Source organism: Tupaia chinensis, unplaced genomic scaffold (genome assembly GCF_000334495.1).
Source record: "Tupaia chinensis unplaced genomic scaffold, TupChi_1.0 Scaffold148723_1, whole genome shotgun sequence".
Taxonomy (NCBI): Eukaryota; Metazoa; Chordata; class Mammalia; order Scandentia; family Tupaiidae; genus Tupaia; species Tupaia belangeri.
Window position 1 is genome coordinate 327,891 of NW_006208570.1, and position 16,492 is coordinate 344,382.

Below are 16,492 nucleotides of genomic sequence, written 5' to 3' on the forward strand. Positions count from 1 at the left end.
CCAGATCAATGGATGATGCTTGCCCTATGTCCCCTGCTCCTGGGAAGCACACAATCAACAGAAACTTGAATCCCACCTCGCAGACCTATGTAAATTCTTTCACTTTGCGCCTAAGAGTTAGCTTCGATACATTTTTAGAGCTCCTAACCTATTCAAAACTACCTCTGCGTGCAGGGAGCCCCCTAATCGTTCTAAAACTCGTCCTGCCACCTACACCCCCTTCGCGGTGTGGGTTCGGTCGGCAGCTGGCTGGGTGGGATGGGGGTGGGAGCGACGGGAGCGCGGGTCCATTGCTTCGAGGGAGTCAGCCTTTTGGCCACCTTCAGGGCGGGAATCGGGACTGGCAGTTCGCTTTCCCGGCAGATCGAAGCTCCCTGCTGATCGATTATTTGATAATTGATTTTCCCCGCAGCCAATGCGCGGCCTCCGGGGCGGGGGCGCCTCCTGATTGGCCGAGTCCTCCTCCACCGCTGCCTACCGAGATTTGGGTGAGCTCATTTTCCAGTCGACCGCAGGGGGAGTTTTCTGCGAGGTTTCAGCTGGAGGGAGGGGGAGAAATCCTCTCCGAGCCGAGCGAGCTGGGAGCCCTGCTTGGGGATGTGAGATTTCCAGCCGGTTAGAACTGCTGTGTCTGAGCCATCTCGGCAGATCAGAGTCGGTCGGGCCGAAAATAAATAACGAAAACAACAGCACCAAATGCAACGACAAGGGGCAAGCTTAGAGTGGGAGAATAAAGAGAAAGAAAATATAAAGCCTGAAGAATAGGTATTTAAAGAAAGTTAAAACGAGTGGTCGGTTGGAGCCTCCGAGTTGTGGGTACGGGCTGCTTTTGTCTGAAAGCTCAGCTCCAGGAGTGGATTTTTTTTTCTTCCCTCTGGCACTGCTAGTTTTCGCTTAGCTGGGGTGGGCACTGGAAAACGGAGTGAGGGGAAAGAGGTCTGGGGAGAAAGAGCGCAAAACGTCACTTGGGAAAGAGCTGGGGACGCTACCCCCCGCCCTCAAGCCCCCAGGCCCAAGCGAGGCCGAGGCTGGAGTCCCTCGGCGTTTAGAAGACAAAGGCGGCGGTGGCCGCTGCCAGAGCTGAGCGCTCCGGCCGGGTCGCGCCGCGCCCTGGGCGCACGGCGCCTCACCAGAAGCGGGTTGGATAAAGAGCCTCCCTCCCCGCGGTTCCCCGGCCCCGACTCCGCCCGAGAGGTCTGGGCTGCTCCGAGCCTGGTCGGGTTTCGCTTTCGCGCGATCATAAATAGCTTGATGTTTGTAAACAGGCGCTGGGGGCACATTCCCGGCGCTCAGTTCATTGTTCCCTCCTTTGCTCTCACTTCGCGCAGGACGCCGGGCTAGGGCTTCGGGGCCGCCGGAGCTTGGAGGTGGGGGCAACCGGATCCAAAGTGACAAAATGCAAGCAGCTCCTTTCCTGCGATCGGGCGTCCACCTCTGACAGCAAGAAATCTCTAAGCTGAGCCGGCAGAAGCCGGAGCCACCTCCACCCTACGTTCTCTCAGGACTCCCTAGCTGAGCCTTTCTCGGTGCTGCTCTTGTTCCTCCTCCTCCTCGCTCCGGGTTTGATCATTGCTTTTGACTTTTCTCCATGAGGACGTTTAGTTCTGAGAATCCAGTACTTTGCGCATCATCCCCTTCTTTGAAAAATACTGGCAGACCCCAATAATTTCGAGGAAAGTCATGAAGTCTATGCACAGACTCTTGTGCAAAATAACTCCCGCTACTGCCTGCCCCGCGTTTATTCCCAATTTATTTTTAAAAGAGTCGGCTTTGGGCAGAGTCTGGAGGGGGACGGAAAGAAAAGAAGTCGGAAAATAAAGCCGGCAGCCAGCAGCTGCTGCCCGCATTGGTGTGCTTGTGTCTTGGGTGTATGGTGTTTGTGCCAGGACCTGAGATTTAATGGAGCGCCTCTCTGCCTCTCCAGTGCGGCCAGAGCTTGCTTCGCGCACCCACCCCTGCCGAGGAGCTTACTTGCTGCAGCCCAATGCATTGTGTAAGACGCGACCTGTTATGGCCACCACTACTTCCGGGTTCTAGCATTCTGGTCGGAATCCACCTCTCCGCCTGTGCAACACACACTTTACACACGCACGGGGACTGCAAGCGGGCAGCATCGATCGTGGCTCCTTTAAGACAAACTCAGACAGACATTTTTTTTAACCCTCCTCTCTAATCTCCCTCCAGTGCAGCAGTTGCAAAGAGGGAGAGAGAGAAAGAGAAAGAGAGAGAGCGCGAGAGAAGAGAGAAACTGGTTAAGAATTAGGACTGATTCAAGAGAAGGGAGCGCTAGGGCTTTGTGCATTTGAATATTAACATTTGAGGTGTTCTGACCAGAAGAAGACAGAGCGGATGATCATTCATTCACCACGTTGACAACCTCGCCTGTGATTGACAGCTGGAGTGGCAGAAAGCCATGAGATTTGGTAGTTGGGTCTGAGGGGCGCTCTTTTTTTTTTTTTTTTTTTTTTTTTAAACTGTTTTTTGGGGGGGGAAGATTTGCTTTTTTTTTTTTTTTTGCCCCCGCTGCTGTCTTGGAAACGGAGCGCTTTTATGCTTAGTGACTCGGGCGCTTTGCTTCAGGTCCCTTAGACCGAAGATCTGGGACCAGTAGCTCACGTTGCTGGAGACGTTACGGGATTTTTCGTCGTGCTTTCTTTCCTTTTTTCTTTTTTTTTTTTTTCCGGGGGAGTTTGCATATTTTTTTCTTTTCACACTGGCCTTAAAGAGGATATATTAGAAGTTGAAGTAGGAAGGGAGCCAGAGAGGCCGATGGCGCAAAGGGTACGTATTAAAAAACAATTGTGGAACTCAAATGTGAGGTTAAATTGAAACCTGGCTGAAAGACACTGCTAAAAAGTTTCCTTTTCTCTCTTTCTGAATGAGGCTCCTAAAGCTGTGGCCTAAAGCAAGAGGATTTATTCATTGCATTTGTAGACTTATGTATGTTAGTTGTGGTTGTTAATTCAAGTCATCAAGTTATCTATAGATTCCTAACCAACAGCTATATAAATAAAAATACAAGCTTGACTAGTCATCTCTCTAAAAGACAAAACAAAACAAAACCCCAAATGCTAGCTACCTAATGCTATAATTTGAGCTTTCAGGGATCAGAAGTTTAAAACTATGTTTAAACTAAAATAGGCAGCTGGAAACTTATGATATGTTATTGATTATGTTAATCTTTAATATCAGTGGAAGTATTTAGTTTTTTAAAGCTTATAACTTTATCATAGCACAGTTTTTTGTCAGAAAACATTTATTTTTTTAAGTAACTTTAATTTGCATGGATTTTTATGCAAGATAATGCTTTGCAAGTTTTCCTTAGATAAGCCCTGTACTAATTGGATACTAAGGACACAGCTACTCACTTTAAAAATGCAATACTAATTTCCCCAATATTCTTATTTGAATGGAAAAGTAGTGAGAGTAAAGTGAGACAATGACAACCCAACTGAGGTAGTTTCTTAAAAGAAAGGGAGGGGGGTCTACAAAAAGCCTTCCTTGCATAATTTGTGTCCTGGCCCTCAAAGCCCTGTTTGCAAAAGAAAGTTACTAGGCTGACACATTTTTCTTTACTCCTTTGGTTCAGGCAACTGTCAGTGTTCTTCCAAAGTCTTTCACACCTCTGGCTTTAAGGAGATGAAAGTGACAATTCCTTTTTTCTTTGAAAATCATTTCACTCTTAGTGCCTCCAAATCTTGGGGAAAGAACCTGTCTGGAATGAAGCAAATTAGAAAAACCTAAATAGCTAAACTTGGCACAAAAAATGACAATCAATATGAAAGTAGTATTTCTGGAAAAAGAAGATGGGGGTTGTGTGTACATTTGCTCTAAACATGATGAGTAGCCTTTGCCTCCTTGATTTCTAGTCTTGGCAGAAAGTTCATAAGAGGTGAGAGAGAGAGAGAGAGAGAAAGAGAGAGAAGAAGAAGAAGAAGAAGAGAATATGAACTGTTTCCATTATAAAATTTCTTTAGATTTGTGGAAAATTGCCCAATTCTTAATTCAGCTGTTATTTCAGGAAAAGCTAACCTTCTTTGAGTTATAAAAGAGTTAGTTAGTTGTTTATAATTTAACAGAGTTTCTCTTGGAAAGCAAAGGAAACGCAGTGTCTCGCAGAACTGCCCAACCCCACGCTGGCAGTGAAATAAAATGAGAAGCCTGTCTAATTCACGTGCTTGGCGTAGCTGTTCGCATCGTAACTTTTTTTTTTTAATTCCCCCATGTGAAGGGGCTGTGAAACTAGGCGGGTTTGCTACACTGTCCTGGCATGTTTTATTATTGTGATTTTGAATTTCCTCCTCCAGAGACATGCACGTTTTACCTTCCGCCCTCCGGGAGAATGTTTCCCTTTCTTTCGTTCTTTCTTCCTTCCCTGTTTGCCAAAAGATCCTGAATTTCTGAGCTAGCTGATAGGAACACAAGTTAGAGCAAGACCATTCATCCCAAAAGAGTCTTACTGAGAATGTTGGAATTTTTACTTAAAAAAATATTTTAAAAATAAGAAATCTCAACTTCCGAGATGCAAGGCCACCAAATTCCGGGTTGAAGGATCCATCTGGACTGACCTTACATAAGCTCCGCCGTGCCCTGCCGGTCTCCCATTGCCCGCCAAACCTCTGAACTGTCTTTCTCTCCTGTTTGTCATGCAGTACGACGATCTACCCCATTACGGGGGCATGGATGGAGTAGGCATCCCCTCCACGATGTATGGGGACCCGCATGCAGCCAGGTCCATGCAGCCGGTCCACCACCTGAACCACGGGCCTCCTCTGCACTCGCATCAGTACCCGCACACAGCTCATACCAACGCCATGGCCCCCAGCATGGGCTCCTCGGTCAACGACGCTTTAAAGAGAGATAAAGATGCCATTTATGGGTAGGTACAATGAGTAGCAGGTTAAGCAATTGAGAAGCGATGCTTCCTCTGTTTCCCCTTGCCCTTGGTAATAGAAGTCGGAGCACTCTGGACTGAAGATACATTTTTGGTGACTTTGAATTAGATTGCATGGAGAATTGGGGCAAGAGGGGTCGGCCTGCCATCCCTGACGCCCCCAACTCCACACTTGTTCAGTGCCCTCCAGCGTGTTGTTCCACCGCAGAGGTGCCAGCAAAGACGTCCCAGTGCGGGAGGAGTTGCCTAAAGGTCCCTCTGTCCCCTCTCAGACTCCTGCTCAGCGGGTTGGAGTCCTCCCTTGCTCAACTTCGCCCAGAGAGCGTTAGGCGTTTCTAAATGTAGGCGCCTTTGTGTTGGAACGAAACTTTTAGTTTAAGGGAAAATCTTTTAAGCCACTGATTGTTCTGGCTTGCTAAGTTTACTCAGCAACCGTATGCTGGCCCTGCCACTGCAACAATAAAAGCCAGGGAGGACAGTTGCAGGTCAGGCAAGGGGGGAAATGTTTTGCATTTAGGGAGTTTGACCATTGAAGGCAAAGAGAAGGGCTTGCTCTGAATTGTTACAGACATTAAGAAACTTCTGGACATTCTAGCACTTTGTATTCAAAGGTGAAACCTGCGAGATTTAGAAAGAACTAAGTGCTGGGTGCTGTTCTGCGGGAGGTTGTTTTTTGGCGACGGTTTACACAGTATTCTCGGCCATTCCATTAGACCCTGAACTAGAAGAATCATTTGAAAGTCACTTGGGCCTACTGTGTGCGGATGAATTCTGGGACCTTTTTCTACTTTACAGCATCTCCTATTTATTTCTTTTCTCTTTAAAAAAATTCACACCACATTGACCTTCCCCGGCTGATGAAAGAAAGAAAGAAAGAAAGAAAGAAAGAAAGAAAGAAAGAAAGAAAGAAAGAAAGAAAGAAAGAAAGAAAGAGAGAAAGAAAGCTCCCTGCTTTATTTTCTGGTTCCTTGTGCGTTGGGCTTGCTTGAATCCCAGGGTTCTCTCCACAGTGTTAACTACAAATGGGATAGGCTGGAGGGACAGAACATTTGGGGAAGCTTTGAAAAGGACCCCAAACTGTTAAATTCCCAGCTGGGCTGCAAGAGCTAATAAAAGACTGGAGACACCTCCTTGGGCATTAGAAGAAGCTTTTTTTTTTTTAAATGGGCTGAGCCCAGCAACATCTAGGCCCTCCACAATACTAGCTGCTTTGCCACTCCGCAGAAAATGAAAGGCTTTACCGCAGGAACGTGTGAAGGAACTTTCTTTGGGGGCGGTGGGGGTCATCGGAGAAGAGAGGGAAGTGTGCAGGGAGCATTTCTTTTCTCTTTAAAAAAATTCACACCACATTGACATGAAAGAAAGAAAGAAAGAAAGAAAGAAAGAAAGAAAGAAAGAAAGAAAGAAAGAAAGAAAGAAAGAAAGAAAGAAAGAGAGAAAGAAAGCTCCCTGCTTTATTTTCTGGTTCCTTGTGCGTTGGGCTTGCTTGAATCCCAGGGTTCTCTCCACAGTGTTAACTACAAATGGGATAGGCTGGAGGGACAGAACATTTGGGGAAGCTTTGAAAAGGACCCCAAACTGTTAAATTCCCAGCTGGGCTGCAAGAGCTAATAAAAGACTGGAGACACCTCCTTGGGCATTAGAAGAAGCTTTTTTTTTTTTAAATGGGCTGAGCCCAGCAACATCTAGGCCCTCCACAATACTAGCTGCTTTGCCACTCCGCAGAAAATGAAAGGCTTTACCGCAGGAACGTGTGAAGGAACTTTCTTTGGGGGCGGTGGGGGTCATCGGAGAAGAGAGGGAAGTGTGCAGGGAGCAGAGAAGGAGCCTCCCTGCTTTCCGAGGGCCGCGGGGTCGGGATCCGTAGGTGCAGCCGGGTGACAGTCGGTCCCGCAGCCATTGAGGTCTTTCCCCCCCCAAGTTAGCTGAGCGCTTGCCACCGAGATCCCCTGAGCCTCCGGCTCAGCGCGGCTGCCTGGGAAGAACCTACACCCGGAGCTTCCCCAACCTTATGCCCAGCGCCTTTCTCCTCCACCAGGTCCTGGATGTGCAGCAGAGGGACGAGGGCTTGTCGGGGTGGGAAACTTAATTCAAAATGGCTGCTGGAACTGCTTGGGTTTTATTCGTAGCAAATGTTGCCAATTTTTCCAGCCAGATACGCTGAACCGATCTTCAGATACCGTCCGAGGCTCTGGACCTCCGACGTCAGGGCCCTAGGAGGAAGGGGAGGTGAGCAGTTACCTGAATGCGGGGAAGGAAAAGGAAAAAAAGTAGATGCCAAAATCAGGGAGGGGGTCTCCGCCTTGAGCTCCTCCGGCTGTTTTTCTTGGGCGCCTTTTTTCACTGATTCGGGACTAACCACTGTGTTGTTTGTGACTGTTGTATTTTCTTGCAGACACCCCCTCTTCCCTCTCTTAGCACTGATTTTTGAGAAATGTGAATTAGCTACTTGTACCCCCCGCGAGCCGGGGGTGGCGGGCGGGGACGTCTGCTCGTCAGAGTCATTCAATGAAGATATAGCCGTGTTCGCCAAACAGGTCAGCAAAATAAATGTTGCAAAAGTAAAAGAAACAAAAAAGGACACCCCCAGCCCTCAACACACACTCATCCGGCATATTTTCAAAAGTACCAGGCCCACAGTGCGCCCTAAACCATGCGTGTTGCCACCACCCTGAGATTTTCCCTCCCAGATGAATGTCTGTTTGCGGGTAACTTAAAATCGCCCATGTCCATCCCAACTCACCCTCCATAAGTTAACGCAGAAATCTCACTCTATAAAATAAAGTCACAAACACCACGCGTTCTAGCTGCTTTAGACTTGGCGAGCTGAGCTGAACTAAGCAGCGAGCGTCCGAGAATCGAGAATCGTAGCTGCTAGCACAAGAGCTCTGGGCTTGTTTTCAGTTTATTCGATTCACATTGAAATGTTTCTGAGCGGGATGATCTTGGTGTCACCGAGGCCCTCCCAGAGGTTACATCCTGCCCCTGACAGTGTAATGAGGCAAGAAACAAGTAGACGACCAGATTTCACATTTTTCTCCCCCCACCCCCCTCTCCTTCTCACTTGCATTTAGATTCGCGCAGAAAAACCTCTGTTTTCTTCTAACCCAGAACTGGATAACTTGGTAAGAGTGGACCCTTTACTCCCCTTCCCCCATCTATCCACCCCCCACCCCCAGCTTTGCTTTGAGAGTCCAGAGGTTTCTAAACCCATCTTCCCCTAGCTGCAAGTAGGCTGCAAATGTTTCCGTCCTTGGACGTGGGGTCCGGGACTAAATCCCGGGGAAATAAATTCATCTCAAGAGGGGCTGGTCGAGCTGGTGTGGGGAAACGCGAGCTTTTGTTTTTTATGACAGCCAGGCTGCGCAGCTCTAATCAGCGCAGGGATTTATCTCCCGGCCTGTCAGCTTGTGTGCTTAAACTTTGCGGACTTCCCAGCCCTCCAAGTCTCCTCACGAGGGCAGCGACCGCGCAAGAGCCCCCAAACAACCAATGTGCCTGGAAGGTGTGCGGAAGGCAGGAGGAAGTTTGCAATGTGAAAAGCCACAGCTTGGGAGCTGTTGGGAATATTTTCCCGTCCTCCCCTTCCCAAGAAATATCTAGTACAGTGCAGTGGTGCTTTGGGGGTGGAGTGGGGCCAGAGGGAGGGTGTGGGGGGGGGTGAGAAGAGTGTTTATGGTCCCCACTTAGATGCTTTGTTGTTGTTTTAGCTATTTTTTCTCCTTAAGAAATATAAACCTCTAGATGGTACCCAGTTGCTGCTATTAAGTTTTAGTGTTATTGCCATAAATCAAAATAACTCTGTTTACTTGGGGGGGGGAGGGAGGTGGGCTGGGATGCTAGTATGATGACAGCCAATTTTCTGCAAACCAGAAATGGGGTGCTCATTCTTTTTGTATCTTTGCAGATGATTCAAGCCATACAAGTATTAAGGTTTCATCTGTTGGAATTAGAGAAGGTAATTTCTCTAGCTTTTTAATTTTTTTTTACTTTTCTCTCACCCCCAAACACACGGGGGGGGGGGGGAGGGGAGGGGGCGAGACGGGGTAGGGGAGGGCTCGAGGAGAGGTTGAGAATGGCTGAAGTTCAGGCTTGCGAGACATTTGCATAAATGTCTTTCTTTCTGGTAATTAGTGTCAAGGCCAATCTTAGCGTCCATTTCTCTTCCCAGTTTAATTACAATTTCAGCCACTAAAACCAGGATCACAAACGCCCTAGCCTTGTGTTCATTCTTAATACCTTGCTAGCTTTGTGCAAATATAATAGTTGGGATTCTGTGCATTCTGGTGGACGTCCAGCATGCTGTTGTGAATGTACTTCACAGGTTGATACCTCTGTGGCCTCTTCTCTTCCTCTTCTTCCTTTGCTACCTCTGAGGGAGGAAAAAGTTTTGTTTAGTTTAAGTGAGTTTCTGGAAGACAGTCTGAGAGCAGCAGCAGGTCAGGAGCGTCGGAGGGAGAGGAGGAGGAGCAGGCAGAGTCTGGAGGAGGTGGTGGGGGAGGCACATTAAAGGTTTTGCAGCGACAAAGCAGAGTTGATAGTTGTTTCAGTTTCTTGAATCTGCGAATCCTGCACACACTCCACCTTCACACTCAAGAAAGGGTGTGGGATAACATGATTTTGCTAGCTGTTCTATAAATCTCAGCAATAAAAACTTAATGCATTGTAATTCAAACTAACATTAAATTGCAAGCACACTGGGGTTTCTTGTGAATTTTTGCATGTCAGTGATGCCTGGGGCCTGTAAGAGACCTCTGCACTTACACTTAAATATTTTGAGACATTCTTTCCTCCCCTCCCTTTTTAAAATCAATTTGATAAGTGTTTGTGGCCATGGGGATTTAAAATATATATTTATCAGGAGTATTGGCAACTTGGTTTCACTTTTTTTTTTTAAGGAAGTATCTTAACATTTTCCCCTTAGGGATAGAAACCCTAATTACAAATGTTATAGTGACTTAGATGGTCAGACATATATCCTATACCACCACAGTACAGGTCTTTTGGAGAGTGTATATATATATATATATATTCACATTTTTTTCTTTAGGCATGTAGGAAAGGTATTTATGATAAAGTAACTGGATGAAATTAAATAGTTTACCTTAAATGTCACCCACACAGGTCACCTCTCTAATGGCCACAGCCCCAGGAGCAGATGAATTTAACACGGGTGTTGAATATGTTGTAGCCTGTGAATCATCTTGTCACTGTCAATTTTCTGGGATATCTCTATTTTGCAAGAAAAGAAAGTTATTCCTAATTCTGGATGCGTCTGGGGGTCTCTGGAGGACAATTGCCCTGTGTTTCCCCTATTTGGAAGTTTGGATCTCACAAGGGGGGTGGATTGCACTTGTCAATGTCATTTATGCACTCTTGATTATATTTCCATTTTTTTATTTCTGTCATAATGTAGGTACACGAATTATGTGACAATTTCTGCCACCGGTATATTAGCTGTTTAAAAGGGAAAATGCCTATTGATTTGGTGATAGACGATAGAGAAGGAGGATCAAAATCAGACAGTGAAGATATAACAAGATCAGCAAATCTAACCGACCAGGTATGCGCTTTTCAATTTCCACATCCTGGGAAAAAAAAAAATCTGTATGCATATTGCTTGCTGGGTCACTACCACCTCCTTTTATTATTTGCATATGATTAAGTCCCTTTTAGATACATTTCCATCGAAATGAAAATTTTTGAATAATGTGGCTATTATTGCTTCATTAAGGCTGGCTCTGGGATTCGACCTGTAGAGATGAGCTTGTAAAAGCTTTGCCTGCAAACTTGACCTGTTTCTTGTCGCTTTTAATTTTTGTCTTTATTTTATTTACCCTCTATAATAATGGGAGTGTTAACTGCCAGTGACCGCCTCTGATTGTAGGGCTTTGTTCGGGAACAGTTTTCCCCCCTTCTCTCTTGAAGAAAAGAAAAGTGTAGGGTCTGCTTATTTCTTATTTTATTAGGAATAAATCCAAGATAGGTGGTCTAAGAGAGACAGTGCGGGTTTGAAATCTAGCAAATGCTGGCTATTTTCTCCCTGTCTGTACGGTTCATTAGCCTGTCTTGTCAGTTTTCCTCGGCCCAACGCTTCTAGACCTCACTGAACATTGCTTTGTGCGGTGTTCGCTGCAAGCTCGCCCATTTTATTGTACTTAATAGAAAAAATAAGACCAGGCCGAGGTTATAAAAACAGATAAATATGGACTGTTCTCCTCCTCCATTCCACTCATCCTCCAGCTGGTACGTGTTCTGGGCCCTCTGGGTTGGTAGCTTTTGGCAGTGTTGGTGTCAAGCCCCCCCCTCGCCTGCGACTCCCTCGGTGTGGAGGGTGGGGGATCTCTGGCTGCTTGGATCTCTACTGTTGGCCTTTGCTTGCCGTGCCCCCTCCTCTCCCATCTGCCTTCCACGCCCTCCTTCCGCTGCGTTGCTAAGCAGGACGACTTTTATTTGGAGTTGTTGAAGGGTGGGGGGAGGGTTCTCTCCTGCTCTCACCCCAGCACCACCTTTTGCTCCCAGTTTCTTTCTCCCTCTTGTCTCCACGTCTTTGGATTGGTCGGAAGGAGTTGCAGAAATGCAATGAAAGTGAAAACCTGAGAGCGAGTGAGATGAAACAGAGCCCAGGACAGTTCTGTTGTGGATGGTAGTAACGCGTCTAGAGATTTGGGTAGCCCGCCTCCTCTGCACGCCACCCCCACCCCCCCATATGTAAGAGAAGGCCCAGAGTTGTTTCCTTTCTGACTTGGCACGTGAGTCCTGTCTTGGGGGAAAAGATCAGCCTGCCTTTGTTAAGCCAAAGGCCAACTGTTCCGAGGGTTTTCCTTCGAGCGCTCCAGGATCATTGTTGGCCAGCGACTGTCTTGTACAGTCCTTCCCGGAGTGCCAGACACCTCATTCTTGGTGTCATTTTAAGGCTTTCTTCTCTCGACATCATCCCAGCTTGAATTTCTCTGGGTTAACCCTTCGACACAGGCGGAATTCTTCCTTTGCCCCAGGGGAGTGCTGAGCAGGCAGAGGAGGACTTTCAAAGTACCTCTTCGCCGGGTCCTTGCTATTATTTGGCGAATCGGAAACTTTCGGCAGTTTAGACAGATGCACAGAAGTGGCAGCATGCGCAATCCCCGCGCGAGATCAGCCGAGCAGGGAGAACTGCAGGCTGCCCAGGCCCTGCGCCGCCAGCTGCGGGGCCTCACGCCGGGTTCAGCCCGCCAGCGCTCGCCCGGGAGTTGTTAAATGCAGATCCCGTCGAAGAACCCTCGGGTATCTGCTGTTGAATAAAAATTGTAATCCAACAAGCCTAACTAGAAAATGGGATTCTAAAAGCTCCGAGTGCTGGGTACATAAAGCTATTTGAGCAAATTACAAGAATCGCTTAGGGGCATGAATGAAATCAACACTTTAATTGCCTCCAAAATGAAGATTTATACCCCATTTTCTCAACGAATCATTATTTTATTAAAGTCAAAGATAAAGGACCAAAGTTATGGGGTTTTCGGAGGGGGGGAGGGCAAGGGGAACAAAACAGATAAAACCTCACAGAGTTCTTTCCCTGCTCTTTCCGGAAACTTGTGTTACTCAGTTACCTTAACTTGAGATATGCAAAGACGGGTGTGCAACTGCATCCGGTAAACATTCCCATTTTCCCTTCTCTCCCGCTTTAAAAGGGGACTGGTGCATGGGGCCTCGCGGTCTCGGTGTGGGCTTCGAAGCTTTGACTGAACTCGTGACGCAGTCACCCTATGCGCGTAGACTCATTCAAGTGACCCCTCAGGCTTCCCGCGCCTTGGCTGACCAGACGGCAGCAAACCCAAGTGGGTTCTACCTGTCTGGTTCTGGTTCGGTGTGGAGAGGGCTGGGCGCACACACGGAGCTCCCGCAAGGCAGTGCCTCGGAAGTCACTGGGGTCCCCTGCCCTGGTGATGTAGGGGGCGAGATTCGAGGCACCCAGGCCTCCCGGGAGTTCCAGCTCTCCCGACTGGAGCCTACCGGCGGGTCCAGGGCGCGTTGAGCCCCAGTGCGGATCCCTGGGGCCCGGGCCGGAAAGGATGGCTTCTCCACCTGTCTGCGAGTGGGCGCCGCTAGTTTGAGCCCCCGCACCGGGTGTGCTCCGGGATGCGACGCTTGAGGTGTGGCGCGAGCGCTGGGCCTTGTTAGCTCATTAACCCCTCTGTCTCTAGGGCCTGCAGGCGGCACAGTTTATTTTATTTTACTTTTTTTCCCCCTCTCTGAGGGCGCGAAGGCCGCTACCCGCGCCGCCGGGCCCTGGAATCGAAGACTGATAACAGCCGGTTTCCCAGAGGGCGAAATCTGCGGAAATCCACTTGGCCTTGTAGGATTGTTGTTGCTGTTGGTTTTAGTTTTTTTTTTTTTCCTTCTTTTCTTTTCTTTCTCATTCGTCTAAAAACCAGATTAAGGCACTGGTAGCCCGTTCTCCCCCCCTGTCTCCCCAGTCTTGGAGATCGCCTCGATGTCCCACGACCAGAGAGCAACCTCTGGAGGGCGCGGTCCTCCTGGGCGCCCTCTCCTGATCGCCTGGCTTTCGGCTCCGCTAGGACCTCTCGACGCCCCTAGGCTGGGGGAAATGAGGGTCTCCGGAGAATTCTGGAACTTGGCCTGGGTGGAGGACCCCGTTGCAACGACTCCTGCAGCCTTGCGGTGCTAGGTGTTGTGGCGAAAGTTGCACCTGGCTGGGGCAGGGAAGGATCCCGGTCCGAGGGGAGGCGGGGCAAGTATGTCCAGGGCGCCTAGAGGGCTCAGACAGAGAAGATCCTGATCACCCAGATGCTAGACTTTAGGCCGGGCTCCTAGCAAGAGCTGTAGCTTTACTTCCAGGGTTGTCTGTTGCTATCCACTCCTTGAATCCAAGCGTTTTCCACTCCAAGAACCAGTAAGGAGAGTGGAGGAAGAAGCACTTTCTGGGTCCCCCGAGGCCCTATCTTGTGGTGGTGGCCACGCCTGCCCACTCCGACATGAACTGGGCCTGTGTTCCAGCATCAGCGGCCCTAGCTCTCCCCACAAGCAGCAGGAGACAGAGAAATGGTCCCTTTGGATTACAGTTTTTATTCAACGACAGCTCTGGGGGGGGGGGGGCCCGTCTGAATCTGCATTTAACTGCTCCTAGGCAAGTGCTGGCCGGCTGGGCAGGGCGCCCTGTTGCATGTTAATCCCCATTTGTCTCTGAGGTCTGGGGCAAAGTGAGTGGCTTTCAGAGGTGGAACCAGAAAGCCACGCTCTCCTGGCATGTTAAATGCCAAGTGCTGATGAGCTCCCGGGGGCGAGGTGTATGTGTGTGTACAGGGAAGGGGCGCCAGGTGGGAGCACCTCTCTGGGGGGAACCTGGGCCTGTGTGCTTTGGTTCCCAAGTGGGCCTTGGGACTCTGGCGGTGATTATTTTATTTCGCAAGTTTGAACTGTTGTTTCTAAAGCATCATTTGGGTTAAAACAGAACAGTGAAGTGTGATTTAGCTGAAAGCGGCCCCTTTCTCCAATGTGGGGCTTCATTTAGGAGAGAGGTCCTGGTAGGGGAAGGGACTGAGAGGGCAAGAAGAATCTAGGGTTCTCCATGCATTGAATCTGTTGCTTTGGAAACCTATGGACCAGCAGATATTTGCTAATACTAGAAATATCTGCGATTCATTTCATCCAATGAGGAAAGTGGACACAAACAGTGAGTGGCAGGAAACTGGTCCCTTTACCAGGTAGTTTCTTTCTCAATGCTTACATGTGGAAACATCTTACTTGCAAATGCCTCATAGGGCCCCACTTAATGCCTTAATCCTGGAACCTCTGGAGCCACAGGCCTCACTTGTGATGGGATTTTAGCACCATCTAACTTTACTTTTGACTGTGGTTGTGGGTCAGTGGTGTATTCTTCATTCCTTTTTTGAAATATGTCAAAGGACAGTTATGGCAAGATTCTTTTTAATAATAAGGTGTTGACTGACTGCTTGTTACTACACTGACTAATTGGGATGTTCATTCTAGGCCCTTCATTGCTTAGTACTCTTTGAATTAAAAGTTAGTTTCTTGCCAGGTGTGTTTTTATTGTTCCGTTCCAATCAGCTTTTAGTTGTGTACTTAGTTGTGAATTTCAAAGTAAGGATGGACTGATTCTTAACAGGAGTACTTGAAGCAATTTAATCAATAGGAAAACAATAAGGAAAAAAAAGTTGAGGGTCTATGCAGAGTTGTTGAAATTATCTTGTTAATGTCTCTAGGGCTAAATGCTAATAATATAAAAATGATTCCTTTTTCATAGTCTCACCTCCATCTCTTTCTGCCAGTAGAAGTCCAGGTGCAAGTTCCATGGTTAATGGAAACCAGTGATATTAATGCTACTTTGTACAGAGTAAAGCTCCATAACCATAACTATTTTTCAGCGTTTTAACTAACTCTGTGCACTAGGTCACTCCTCACTCACGGCATGACCCCATTGCTCACCATTCAGAAATATATACATAGCTGTGTGTACTGTAACTATTGGTCTACACTTGGGGATTTGTACTCGAAAATATGGAGAAGCTTAAATAGTAGAGAAGGAAGAGAAGGAGCAGGGAGAAAGAAGGGATTAAAATATGGGCCTTGCTTCCTAAAAAGTAACTAAAGTATGCTCTAATTGCCCAACTTTGAAAATAAACACAGTTTAAACCATTATGTGTTCAAACACTCATATGTTTAAATTTTAAAATGTTTGTCATAGTCCTAAAGATTTAAACACAGCTGTTGCTGGGTGATAGAAGGAGAAGTATGCGGTAAACTCCATATTCTTTAAAAATAAAGACGATTTGTAGTCCCTAGTAGAAACTTAGGCTTATTAAGGCCGAACAGATAGTCTAAATTATTACCATGGGGTCTACTGTTATGAAACTAGCTTACCTTCCCTCATAGGTGGAGTTGGAGAAACTGGGAAGAATGCTTAACAAGTTACATTAAGACATGTGCCTTAAATGAAAATACTGTCAACATGAATTCAAATGAAGTATTTTTGCAACAACAATATTTTCTTATGAAACACAAATATGTCAAACAAATGTAAAATGCTAAAATTTTAATAAATGATCTTTTAATCACCAAACACAACCCAAATACATATATAGAAACTTTTAAAGAAAAGTCAGCATTCAGCCAAATTCCTATAGGAACTAACAGGGAAATGATTTTTTTAAAAAAAGAAGAACATGAAATAAGACTTCCTGTAAGAAAGTCTATAATTCAACATTATTTGACTCTACTGTCAGGGAAATAGTTGAAGGATAGTAAACTGATACGGTTCCTAGTCATTTTTGTTACACAGACTTAAATGTTTGTAACTGTAGCATTTTACATGGCCTTTTTGGGATTATGACATCTGTCATGTTTGTATCAAAGTGGTACTTGAATTTATGTTATAATTGAAAGGATTTTTTGGCCATTTGTTCTTAGTACAAAGAGCATTTAATATTTAAAAATTAATTCAAAATTATGGAAAAACATTAAATAAAAATAGAATGCATGTGACATAGTTTATCTGACAGTTGTTCAGATATTAGAGTTAAAGGTTTTAAAATCCCAAGTAAAACAACGCTGCTATAAATCACATTGGCTTGCTATTCTTAT

The 16,492-nt window shown here is 46.8% G+C and overlaps 1 protein-coding gene across 3 annotated transcripts in view; it reads left to right on the forward strand.

Moving 5' to 3' along the window:
* Positions 1-516: 516 nt before the first annotated feature.
* MEIS1 (Meis homeobox 1) overlaps positions 517-16,492 on the forward strand; it is a 161,998-nt gene continuing 146,022 nt past the window's right edge. For 2 of the 3 annotated variants that reach the window (XM_006170607.2, XM_006170609.2), the window contains exons 1-7: positions 517-765; positions 1,329-2,781; positions 4,653-4,879; positions 7,290-7,431; positions 7,969-8,019; positions 8,802-8,852; positions 10,311-10,457. In XM_006170607.2, coding sequence (XP_006170669.1) covers positions 2,770-2,781; positions 4,653-4,879; positions 7,290-7,431; positions 7,969-8,019; positions 8,802-8,852; positions 10,311-10,457 — 630 coding nt within the window. In that variant the 5' untranslated portion in view covers positions 517-765; positions 1,329-2,769. Of the gene's footprint in view, positions 817-1,328; positions 2,782-4,652; positions 4,880-7,289; positions 7,432-7,968; positions 8,020-8,801; positions 8,853-10,310; positions 10,458-16,492 lie in introns of all 3 variants that reach the window. The other variant, XM_006170608.1, reaches the window with a different exon arrangement.